Source organism: Gastrolobium bilobum, unplaced genomic scaffold (assembly GCF_033153095.1).
Source record: "Gastrolobium bilobum isolate Gb01-03AN ecotype WA unplaced genomic scaffold, APGP_CSIRO_Gbil_v1 utg8480, whole genome shotgun sequence".
Classification (NCBI taxonomy): Eukaryota; Viridiplantae; Streptophyta; class Magnoliopsida; order Fabales; family Fabaceae; genus Gastrolobium; species Gastrolobium bilobum.
In genome coordinates, this window is record NW_026899605.1 from 199455 (window position 1) to 212655 (window position 13201).

At 33.6% G+C, this 13201-nt stretch overlaps 1 protein-coding gene across 4 annotated transcripts; it reads left to right on the forward strand.

The window, feature by feature from the left end:
- The first annotated feature begins 1294 nt into the window (after nucleotides 1–1294).
- LOC133291876 (ubiquitin carboxyl-terminal hydrolase 26-like) lies at nucleotides 1295–11392 on the forward strand. 4 transcript variants are annotated; one of them, XM_061490217.1, is made up of 15 exons: nucleotides 1295–1342; nucleotides 1447–1510; nucleotides 2095–2184; nucleotides 2293–2889; nucleotides 3690–3945; nucleotides 5451–6187; nucleotides 6388–6496; nucleotides 7331–7509; nucleotides 7750–8034; nucleotides 8113–8305; nucleotides 8601–8676; nucleotides 8975–9201; nucleotides 9767–10030; nucleotides 10786–10933; nucleotides 11081–11392. In XM_061490217.1, exons 3-15 carry the CDS (start codon nucleotides 2105–2107, stop codon nucleotides 11173–11175), a joined length of 3246 nt encoding a protein of 1081 aa, XP_061346201.1. In that variant the 5' UTR covers nucleotides 1295–1342; nucleotides 1447–1510; nucleotides 2095–2104; the 3' UTR covers nucleotides 11176–11392. The 4 variants fall into 4 exon arrangements, with proteins under 4 accessions (XP_061346201.1, XP_061346199.1, XP_061346200.1 ...); XM_061490215.1 differs by having other exon boundaries at nucleotides 8601–8672; nucleotides 8971–9201; XM_061490216.1 differs by lacking the exons at nucleotides 1295–1342; nucleotides 1447–1510 and adding an exon at nucleotides 1650–1742 and having other exon boundaries at nucleotides 8601–8672; nucleotides 8971–9201.
- The last annotated feature ends 1809 nt before the right edge of the window (nucleotides 11393–13201 follow it).

Sequence of the window (13201 nt, forward strand, 5' to 3'; positions counted from 1 at the left end):
TACTAGTAGCAACTTTGGGAAGAGGTGTGCACACTAGGATTTGATATTTTGATGATGACTAATTTTGATGATACGTGACTGGCAACAGTGGTTATTTCCCGGGTCACGGGGTAGACTGGCAACCGTGGTTATTTCTCGGGTCTACCATGGTTCTCTTCCCACTAAATACAATGAACTTAAACATGATTAATAATGAAATATTATTTGATTTGATTATGATGAATGTCATTGAGTTGTGAATATTACCATTTATGTAATATTATGATTAATGTTGTGCTGAATATGTTAGTTGATAAATTACCCTTACTAAATACAATAAATGGACTAAATAAAGATTAATATAATTAATAACGAGTTGATACTTGATTTGAATTTTTGAGTTATATTACTTGATTTAATTATTATGAGTTCTATTTATTTATTTTTGTATTTTGATTGGAATTACTAGCTTTGCTGACTTTTGTGTTTGTTGACTGCAATGATCCTGCGGCTGCGGGGGAGCAGATTTTTAGTAAATCAGGTTGCAAGGATGGGGCTAGCAGTGGGCAGTGAGGATACGACTCAGGATTTATAGCTGTAATAAATATTATGTATAAAAAAAAAACTGTAGTCTTAGATTTTGATTTGAATGTATAAAGTTAGCCTTGCACTTGTCCCTATACAAGTGCGGCGGTAACATTCCCCAAATTCGATTATTTTGAACTTCCGCTGTTATTTATAAAATTACTGAATTTATTTATGCTATTATAAATTGTTAGAATTTGGGGTGTTACACTACCAGTAATTCACCGATAGATCGATTATCTTGATCCAACGGTTATATTTATTTCCATCTTTGTATGGTTATGATTCGTCATATTTAATACTTTATATTTATTTTCACCTTTGTATGGTTATGATTCCCCGTATTTAATGTGAAAGCATTAAATATGGAGAATCATAACAGTACAAAGATAAAAATAAATATAACCGTTAGATCAACATAATTGATCTAACAGTAAAATTGATTGGTAGTAACATTATCAGTAACACTAGTTAATTATTACAATATCTTATCCCAAATTTATAAACAAAAAATTTATAAATATAACTTATTTTTAAAAATATTATATAGATACCGCAATAATTTTATTTTATTTAAAAAAAGTGATGTGTTGGTGTAGGTTCTGGCACAGGAGCTGTGTATCTGACTCAAACTTGACCCATCCATTGTGGCCGTTCTGACATGACATTCCCCATCCAAAACAAACAAAGCTTTGTACCATCTCTCTCTCTCTACAGTATTTGTGTCTGACTTTTACCTTTCCTTGCTCTTCAACCCTTTCTTCTCTCTCCATATAAGGTAATTCTGTAAAATTCATTACATTCACTAATTCTGATTAAAATAAAAAAAATTAAAAACTTATAAAATTACAATTTATTATATCTTTTTGTTTTTTTTTCCAGAATCCGAAGTGATTTTTGATCTTGCAGTTGAAAGCAGCTTCGTTTTTCCCCATCTGTCTCGTAGGTAACAGCACAACAGCAATTTCTCTGCCTTAGTATAATTTATTTTACAATATTTGGATATTATTTTTCGATTTTGATTAATCCTTGAAACATTCGCGCGTTCACATTTATACGTGGCTTCCTTTTCTCTTTGATTTGCTTGGAATTTTGTCTGGTGGAAAATTCTAGGGTTCCCTTCAGCTCAACCCTTGATTTATCTAAATTGGTTACTGCTTCTTCTTTTGTGCAATACGGTAATGCATCTGCTTAAACAGAACGGAAGCATAGAAAATTTTGTAGGAAAGATTTTGCTTTGTTAATTTTTTAATGCATTTTCTGCGATCATAGTCCTTTGCTATTTAGTCTTTGTTTTCGAGTTACATTGCAACCATACATGCTTACGAGTTTCCCACAGTAGGACTTCAATTAAACAAAACCATGATTAATAGTTAATTATCGTTTGTCCTAGTGACCATTGTCATTGATACTATGATATTCATGTCATATTCTTCTTTTTTATTTCAAATTTTAAAATGGATGTGAAATTGTTGAATGATATTTTTCAGTTTTGCTCTCCATAAAGTGAAGTTGTTTTGCCATTGTCAGGGCTTATAGAATGAGTAGACCCACAACACGAAGTAAAAATAAAAGACAGAAACCAGGGGATGATGGCGCCTGCACTTCTGAAATATGGAGGTACTAACAGTAACAGGTGTTCAGTTCTTTTTTAGTTTGTGAAATGAAATTAAATTTATCACTCCTCGGTTTTTAACATGTTAATTGTTTTATATGTCCTTCATATAGGAAGATTCACAAAACAGGTGTGGTTACTGAAGATGATATGAATCAACTGTATATGATTTGGAAGCCGGTTTGTTCAGGCTGTCGTGTCAATACCAAAGATAACCCAAATTGCTTCTGTGGATTGGTTCCGCCTCCAAATGGAGCCCGGAAGTCTGGCTTATGGCAGAAGATGTCAGATTTTGTTGAAAGTCTTGGCCCTGATCCAACCAAGGATCTCCGAGCTTCTGCTGATTCTCCTGCAGGTCTGACTAATCTTGGTGCAACATGCTATGCCAACAGTATACTGCAGTGCTTGTACATGAATAAGTCTTTCCGAGAAGGCATATTTTCTGTAGAACCAGATGTTTTACAACAACAGCCAGTGTTGGATCAACTGGCTCGACTTTTTGTGCAGTTGCATGTTAGTAAAATGGCTTTCATAGATTCTTCTCCATTTGTAAAAACACTGGAGTTAGATAATGGGGTTCAGCAGGATAGCCACGAGTTCCTGACATTGCTTCTGTCATTGCTTGAGCGTTGTCTGAGCCATTCCAAAATTCCCAAGGCAAGAACAATAGTTCAAGATCTTTTCCGGGGAAGTGTGTCTCATGTGACAACGTAAGAATCAATGAATCTGAGCAACTTATTTACAATTAAAAGAATCATTTTTTCCCTATAATATTTTCTTCTTCTTCTTTTTGTATCTTATAGTTTTCTTTTTAGGCAAACCCTGGAGCAGCAATAAGGTTGTTCCTTGTGACCGGAAGGTCACAGGTTCAAATTTGAGAAAAGCCTCTTTGCAAAAATGCAAAGGTAAGGATGCGTATAATTGAACCCACTCCAACCCTCATAAGTCGGTGAGCCTTGTGCAAGTTTACCCTTTTATAGTTTTCTCTTTTAATTTTGACCACTCCAACTCCCACCCACAAAAAAACAATACAACTCCCTATGAAACCCCACTTGTGAGGGTAGGGTACTCCCACCCACCAATTTTATTTTATTTTATTTAAAAAAAAAAAGAAGCCTAAAAAACAATCATAAATGATGCAAATGTTGCTAACATATAATGTGGTTGTTTATTGAGTGTTGTCAAATCTTCCCTCAAAATGTGTATGTGTTTGTTTTCTGTGAAAGAATTTTTCATATTGCCAAATGATGATTTTGATTATCTTTTTGCATTTACATGGTTGTTACATACTTGAATTATTTGCCGAGTACTGTTGTTGTTTGTAATATAATTCATGGCACTGGATTTGATTCGTAACTGGTCAGAACTCAGAACTCTGGTAATTTATATTTAAATGATCTCAAATACTGTCCTTATATTATCTACTTTCATATTAGATGTATGTGTGACGAGTAATAGCTATGTTCATGACTACTACATATTTCTTATAGCTTTATCACTTATTATGCAGGTGCTCGCAATGTAGAAGAGACTCTGAAGCTTCTTCCAAAATGGAAGATTTCTATGAGCTGGAGTTGAATGTCAAGGGACTGAAAAGTTTAGATGAGAGCCTAGATGATTACCTCTCCGTTGAAGAGCTTCATGGGGATAATCAATATTTTTGTGAATCATGTAAAACAAGAGTTGATGCTACACGCAGCATCAAGCTGTGTACATTACCGAAAGTACTTAATTTTCAACTTAAACGTTGTGTTTTCCTTCCAAAGGTATTGTGATAGACTTTATAAATAATTTCTGTCTTTTTTATTATTATTGTTCAGATAAGTGGCATGCATTTTTTATTCTTTACTTCTTTCTTTGTTATATTATAATTTTTTTATGGATACAAGATATATTTAATAAAAAATGAAAGGAATAAGTATCAGACAAAAGATGACAGGGGATTTACCAAAACAATAAACACCATCAAAGAGAAGGGCAAATCCCACTGCACAAAGCTCCCCAACCTGTGAGGGTAGGGGTAAGTAAGTGTCAATTGTATACAGCCTTATCCTTACATTTTTGTAAAGAGGTTATTTCTCGAACTCGAACCCATGACCTAGTTACATGGAACAACCTTACCAAGGCTTGCCCTCAAAACAATAAATACCATAAAAACCATTCTGCATTAAACCCCGACTTGCAAGGGTAATGGTGAGTGCAATCTTTGTACGCAGTCTTACCCTTGTGCATTTGCGAAGAAGTTGTGTTCCGAATTCAAATTCATGATTTTTCAGTCACAAAAATTGCTCCAGGGTTCCCCTCAAAACAATAAATACCATATGAAGAAAAAATTAGCTATAATGAAAAATCATTTTTCTCTTTAAGTATCTTTATGAAAGGTCACAGGTCTGAATCTAGAAAACAAACTCTTTGCATATATGCGAGGTTGAGTTGCGTACAAGGATTGCCTTCACCCCTATCCTTACTAGTCGGGGTTTAATGGGTAGTGATTTTTTGTTTTAAGTATTTTCATGAGTGTGTTATGAAAATTTTTGTAATAGGGTCATTCAGGAAAATGTTGATGATTTTATCCCTGGGTAGTTACAAATACAAATTCTGACCTTTCAGAAAACTAGAGTTCCTCTCTAGGGAAGTGCACCGGTGTCAAGGAAATATTCTCAATTTTCTGACGTATTTTGCTATCCTAGCCTAAAAAACACCAATCGAATTTAAAAAAAAAAATTAAAAAATCCCTTTAGTGTGTGTCTCACCATTTAAACCAAACATCTTATTTAAAATGCTTTAAGAGAAGGAGCAATCCAGGAATCTCGATCTGTTTTGTTTTTGTTGTTCCTGTTTTCAGGTCTTTATTATGCTTTTCTGTATTTCTTGGTTTCTTTCTGTAGGGTATCTTATCCATTGCTCTTGTAGTTCTCTCTTTCTCTTCTCTAATTAAGTTTATTCTTTACTAAAAAATAATTGAAGAAAAGAGAGTGAAAAATCCTTGAATGGTCATAATTTATAATGTATGGTGCTTTATAACTTATAAGTTTAATGGTTTGTTATTGTTAATTTTTTGAAAAAATTTGAAATCCTTTCTTAGAGTAGTGATCATGTAGGGTGATTTTCTGAAGAGAGAAACTATCTTAATAGTTGCATGCTCTTTTCTTTCTTAGAACAGTGGTTGTGTAGGGGTTGTTTTCCATATATGGTGTAAAGTTTGATTTTCTTACCACTGAATTGCATTCTGATAAGTGTATTTTTTTTATTTATCTATTTCTGTTGGCAGACTACAACAAAGAAGAAAATTACTTCTGCATTTTCATTTCCCACTGAACTTGATATGCGGCATAGATTGTGTGAGTTGTCTCAGTTTGATTTGGTGTATGACTTGTCAGCTGTACTGATTCACAAGGGAACTGGTGTTAACAGTGGCCATTACATTGCTCACATCAAGGATGAAAACACCGGGCAGTGGTGGGAATTTGACGATGAGAATGTCACTAATATGGGTCGACATCCGTTTGGTGAAGGATCTTCAAATTCTACTTCTAAATCCATTAAGACTGATGCAATTCATTCTGATTGCTCTGAAGCAAGGATAGCTGATAGTAATGGAAATGGTTTAAACGCCACTCAATTACAATCTTCGCTTGTGGAGACATTTTCATCTAGTGATGCATACATGTTGATGTACCATCTTAAACATACAAAAAATGTAGGTGAAAATGGGGTTATAAATTGTGGTGCTAACCATAAAGAAAGAGAGGGTGCTGTAGTTGCTGTGCAAGATGGTGCTTCTCTTCCTTCTCATCTTTGTGTTGAGATTCAAAATTTCAATGCCTCATACCTTGATGCTTGTGAGCAGTACAAGCTTCGCAAAGAATTAGAATTGAATCGTATTAGTGAGAGGAGACAGGAAGTTCGATCTGTTTTAGCTGAAGCTCCTGTTCAACCATTGGAAAAACCATTTTATTGGATATATAGTGATTGGCTTCGCCAGTGGGCTGACAATGTTATTCCAATGTTGGTGCATATTTTTTGTGGTTTATATTGGTCATGAACACTTCAACGGCTTTTTCTTTTTTCTTTTTCATTTTAAAAGTGCATAGCTAAATTCTTTCCTTCTTGCCATAGCTTGAGGGTTCCTCTCTAATTCTGTCAATTATTAGGGTAGGGTTAATTGATGTATTTTATAGGGTGCTTACTTCTTGATACATATGCAGTTCTCTCGACAACACATCTATCCAATGTTCACATGGTAAAGTTCCAGTTTCAAAGGTTACCTCAATGAAGCGATTGTCTGCTAAAGCATGGGATACGTTGTTTTCTAAGGTAACGTTTGTTGGTCAGCTGTTACATGTTTGGATTATTAATTGTCTACTTGAGATATGATGCCATTCATTGATTGTAGAAGTTCTTCACTTTATAGCAATGTATTTATGCTTAATGGTTTTAGTGCGTGTTTAGATTAGCTTATTTTGGGAAAATGATTTTGCTCTTTTTTTTTTTGGTATGCTTTCTGAGAGAGCTGTTTGAAAAAAAGAAGATAGAAAGATAGTTTCCTGCTTTTTATTTTTTCTCAAACGTGTTTATTTTGTTGCTATTCCATCATAAATAATGTTGAGAAGGTTAAATAAAATTGCTTATGAATGCTAACCTGTCTTGGGAAAGGATAAAAATTTGATAAGGAACTTTCTTCTTTCAGTCTATATTTACATAGTTTGTTGGATAATACTGGTAGGAAAGATGAAAATAAAATTTATCAGATGTAGTGGAGACAAATCTAGTGTTCTATAGGTGGTGAAGTTACTTTAGAAGTTTAGGGAGTGGGCTGTTTTGATCACGAAGTTCTACCATGTTTTTTCTGGTGATGTCAGTAGGGAAACTAGAATCATATGGGGGCTTGATGGAATAGAAACATTTTGGCTAATGCTTGTCTTTGTGAAGCAACTGGTTTGAGGTGTTTTGTTTATGTGAGGAGGAGAATGCAGTGTCTGATAAAAATGACTGGAAGTGCATGCTCTACTGAGACATTTAACGCTGATGATTTATTGTGGTTTATTTGTATATCTTAATCAAATTACTGTTTCTCTATTGCTACTTCAGCTCTACACTGTACTGATATAATATTCATGACATGTTCCTTTATTGGCTTGTGAAATTCAGTATGGTGGGAAGGTAGCACTGTCTCATGATGACCACTGTTGGGATTGTCTGATTCATGGAGCTCGCACAGCGGTGTCAGCTGACACCTATCGAGATAGAAGAGAATCAATGAAGTCACTTGCCCGGGATATTCTGGATGGAAACTGTCTAGATGGAAAGTATTACATATCCAGACCATGGTATGACATTGATAACAAATCTTTTCTCATGTCATTCATGTTGTTACGGAAAGTGGATCGGGAGGGATGACAATTGTTGTATTTTGGAAATAGTAAATATCTTGACCTACTGTGTTATAGAGAAATCCATAGCCTGTTCTCATTAACTGTAATCTATTTTTTTTTTCTTCACTATACTATTAAAATGGTTTAAAAGCAATGGTTTTAGAACCTTTTATGCGTAGGAGCTTGCTTTTGTAGGTTGCAGCAGTGGTTGAAAAGGAAAGTCCTTGATGCTCCATCTGAAGCTGATACTGGACCAACAGCAGCCATTAGTTGTCCACATGGGCAACTCATGCCTGAGCAAGCTGCTGGTGCTAAGCGGGTGCTTGTTCCTGAGAGTTTTTGGCTCTTCTTATATGAAGATGCTGTTTCTGTAAAATCCGATGGTCCTTTGGGTGGCCCAACTTTTCCTTCAGATTCCGGAGAGTGTTCCCAATGCAGTAATGAATTATCTGAAGTAGCATGCTTCGAGGACTCCTTGAGGTTATTTCATTTGTATATTACTATTAATATAGAGCTAATATGACAAATTTTCAGGTGACTTTTGTATTTATGCTGCAGATTAGATAAACAAAAGCAACGTCAGAATCATGAGAAATTATTTGTGGCTAAAAGTATGCCACTCTCTCTGCATTGCAAGTATTTCTTGTTGCCTTCTTCCTGGATTTCGAAATGGAGAAATTACATATACTTCAAGAATTCAGACAAACCTGGAACATTAGATGGTGTAATTAATTCACTGATGTGTGAGAAGGTACATTGATACTTACCTTGCTATTTTGTCATGTTTTGCATCTTATTACATGCATTTAGTTGCTTTAGTTACTACTTAATATAATCTTGACTGCTGTTTGGTTAAATTTGAGCGTAATTTGTGTTATGAGAAGATTTATTGCTATAAGGTATCCTATCCAATCTGTAGACTTTAGTGGCAGAGATTACTTTTCAACTGATTATATGATTGGATTTGTACATTTGTAACCTTTGCATTCTTTTAATCTAATCCTTAGCCAATTTTCACGATGAATTCTGTCTTTGTTTTGTGTCAGCACTCACAACTTGTTGAAAGACCTCCTGAACTGGTTTACAGACGCGGTGCTATCATCCAGAGAGAGTCTTCTGTAAGTTGGTTGAAGAAAATAAAATAAAATAAAATTATTTTCTTTATATGTCATATATATATCAATGCATGTGAGTTAATGTCATTTTCTTATTTACAGAAAACTAAATTCACCACTTTTCATATGCTTTGAATCCTTTTAAAAGAATTAAACAAGTAAATTATGAGTTCTTGATATCCATTGGCTAATTTGCTTTGTTTCTTCCTCCTTCATTTTCACATATCAATGGGGGTCGTTTTAGTTACTTTTAAGTGTATTCTGTCTCTCAACTTACTTCCATCCATTTTGTGGTTTCTAGGCAGGTGGCTTAACCATCATATCTGAGAATGATTGGAAATCCTTCTGTGAAGAATGGAGTGGTATTGAGAGCAAAGGAATATCTGCAACAATTGATCATATTAATGATTCAGAGAATGTTTTGACTGGATCCAGTGAAGAGATGCAGATATGTGAGGATCAGTTGGGCACGGGGGATAAAATGAATAATGAAAATGGTACTGGACAAATTTTGATTAAGACTTCTCCTGAGGTAATCCAAGACTCCGCCTTATTCTGTTGGCTATGCTATGTTGCTGGCTCCGTTCCTCCTTTTATTGCACTTAAGTCTTTTAGAAGTTAAATCTTACAGTTATCGCATTACTTACATAGATTGCATTTAAGCTTTGAAAGCCATGTCCTTGGTTTTCTTATGTTTCCTCTGTTAGCTCTTTTCAGCACATGCATAGTACAATAACTTGTCTGAGAAATTTTTGGTGCTGAAATTAATATTGCTGATTATGCATCACATGTTGAAAAATATGATTCTTGATTTGTGCATCTAACTTGACTAACAAAATATTGTTCTTGAGTTAATAATGTAACTGAAGTTTGAAAGTTATCTGTATTTTATTAGCTAATTAAATATTGTTATCCCCTCTGCTACAGTCTCTCCCACACATTCTATAATCAACTCATCATTACATTTTTGTATTATGTTTTTTTAGTTCATTCTGATATTCTTGTGATAAATTTACTGGAAGCTGTTTTTTTCTTTTATTGGATAATATATTTTAACTTTTATTTGACCTATAATTTTTTTACCTCTCAATCTGCAGGTTTGTGAAAGTTGCATTGGAGAAAGAGAAAGTTGTGAGTTAATGCAGAAACTTAACTATTGCAATGAGGACATATGTGTAATTCTTGTTCGTGGTAAGGAGGTACCTAGATCAATCTTAGAGGCTTCAAAGGGATCCGTTGAAACAGATCGGCGGGTTTCCAAACGCTCCCGGAAGACTAAAAATGGGAGTTCAATAAGTCTAAAAGTTTCTGCTTCAACATCTTTATACCAGCTGAAAATGATGATATGGGAATCCTTTGGGGTAAGCCAAGTCTATGTTGTATGAATTATGAAATGCTTTAGTTCAGTTTACATGTTGTCTGTCTAAGCGTATGTTGAAAATGGCTGAGGAGTTTCCCAAACACTTAGGCTTATATGCAGAATATTATGTACATTGAAAGATTTGTTACAAAAGCATTGTAAAAGCCATTCTTGGGCCCTTATAGAAAATGGAAGGTGGAAAATTGGGATGCGAATGAAAAGTATAAAGGGATAGAAAATTTATGATTTCCACTCATAGTTGTTTGGTAAAGGGTGGAAAATCATTTTCAACTCACTTTCATGCTAAATTAAAGGGCAAAATTTGTGGGATCGAGTATAAATTAGTTGTACTTTAACCATCATAATTTTTTTATTGTGCTAAGCAAGTGTGAAGTAACTCATGTTCTAAATCTTCCATTCAAATAAGCTCCCTAAATGTATAGTATAAGATGACCCAAAAAAATATGTTCAGTAAAACCTTTTACATGAAATGGGTGAACATGTTGGTCGCTTTTCACTTTTGTCATAAGAGAACATCAGTGAGCTAGGCGTTATCTTCATAGGTTATAATTATACAACATCAAATGACAGAATTTAGGTGGTTGCTTTCACTTTTATCATACAGAATTGTTTTAAGTTAGCAAGACGCTATATTCGGCATTAATAATAATCAGAGAATTGCTATAATAGATTGCACAGCTTCATAATGTTTAAATTTTTTTTCTCGAATCTTATCAATGATGACTGTCCTCCCAGGTTGTGAAAGAAAACCAGATTCTACAGAAAGGTGATCGGACAATTGATATTGATGATGAATGTACTACCCTTGCAGATGTAAACATATTTGCAGGAGATCAGATTATAGTGAGGGACTCTGAGATCCATGAAAATCGAGATATTGCTGGTAAGTTATTTGATAGTGCCAAAGTGGTAGTGTGGTTCATCACTTGATAATGTTGTTTGCATTAGGCGATATAGGAACATACATGTTATATTTTATATCCTCCCCAAGGATAATGAAAGTCAAACGGATTATATTCATCTTTTGCAGATGAGCTATGCGATGAAAGAATGGATCTGCAGCATACTGAGGAAGGATTCCGTGGAACACTTCTGACAGCAAACGTTTCATCCCAGGTTGTTTAAGAACTGCACTTTCAGTAGCCGATATATATATCTCTGTAGCATCTTTTTGTTGTTGTATATATATTTAAAGAAAAATCGGTTGAATGAAGAAAGAAATAGTTCGGTACAATGCAACCATGTATATCGATGATCCTGGTGCTTTCCTATTGTTGAACGCTATTTGTCCTCCTAAGCCAAGATTAAGGCAAATTTTGGAATGTATCTCTTTACTAATTACTAGTGGAACAGGCATTCACGTGCGCATATATGGGTAATTGAAAGATAAATTTGAAGTCAAGAATGAGGTGGTAAACATCCGTAAAACAAATTGAGAAAAAAAAGATATCATATTTCTGTATTAAGGGAACATTGTGAGAACAAAACATCATACATGATTATGTTGTTTTAGTTACTTATTTGTTAAGAGCATTTCTCATTTATCATATATAAGCCATATATATCAGGGAAAACTATAATTTAAGTTGTCAAAAGATTTTTCATTCAGAAAAAGTTCGTTAGTCCAAATTTTGTGGTTAATCTAATTATTTTTGGACGATACCTTGAAAGTAGTTTTCAACGTGAATTATTTATAATTTTCTACCTTTGAAGCATAGTTATCTTCCTATTTCTCAAATAATCAACACCAACTATAAGAGATTATAAACACCAACTATATGAGGTAGTTTAATACAGAAAATTACCCAGTCTTCTTTCTCTTTCATAGAATATACACTTCTCCAACATGCTCCTTTGTTGTACATAATATAATATACAATGGTACGCTATTTCTTTGGTACATATTTGGTTTTATAAACAGCACAGCAGTTTAATCGTGCTTTTTTTCTCTCTCTCTCTTTTCTTAAGTCCTGAGGAGTTATTGTTGCGTAAAAAGAAATAATTGTATTAATGATGAGGTTTCATTAAAATTTCACTATTTTTTTTCACATTGCGTTTCGTATGAAGGAAAATTTGAAAATACAAATAACTGAGTATAATATTTAATAAATCCCACAAATTAAAAATTATGTGATAGAAAGGCAATCCTACGACTTACAGATTTAAATAAATCCTATTTGCTTACCAAAAAAATAATAATAAATAAATCCTATTTACCGAAATACAATATATTTTTTCTTCTAAAACCAATGCTACAAACATACTTTTTCCCTAAACATTCACTAGTCAAGATAGAATGCCAGCTTGTTAAAATTATAAAAATGAAAGACAAAAGCAGGTTACAGGTATGCCAGGAAATAAGTGATCGATAGATATTAAAACGGGATTGATGAAATGACGGTATCTCCGACGCATAACCGTCATTCTGTCTTAACGTTGCCTAGATTAAGTAATCAAAGGCAGTTTAAGTAAACCAGTGAACATGAGATCTTCCAAACTGGGATTGGCAGCAATGGCTAGAAACGTGCTATAGTTTAAAAATAAAATAAAATAAAAAAATCAATAATAATAAAAAAGAAAGAAGGCAGCGAACTTGGGCTAAGAACCCTATCACCTCAAGTACTTAGGTCTTTGACGTCTTGTCATTAAGTATCAACAGAAATATTACTTGATAGAAGGTCCTCGATATAGCTATAGATTTAAAGAAAACCCAGGGATGTTTGTATCATGGATTGAATTGGTTTCGAAGAAAAAATCATTTTTTCTTGATTATTTAATTATCCATTCGGTTTAGATTTTTTTAAAAATTCAATCTAATTTTATTCGGTTTGGAATAGAATAGTTTTCGATTGTTTGAAAAGCTTAAAATTTCAGTCATACAGACCATTGAGAGAATCAAATCTTCAAAGTAAAACAAGTCTTAAAACTAAGAGTTAAAATAGATTAATAGACAGTAAAAAACTAAAACAAAATAGTTTGCTATTGATAACATCCTAGATTCCAAGTCACTATCTCTCGAAAATAAATAATTAATTATATTGATCCAATGATTATATTTATTTTCATCTTTATATGGTTATGATTCTTCATATTTAATATTTTATATATTTAACATTTAATCGATCTACCGGTGAAATTAATTGGTAGTAAT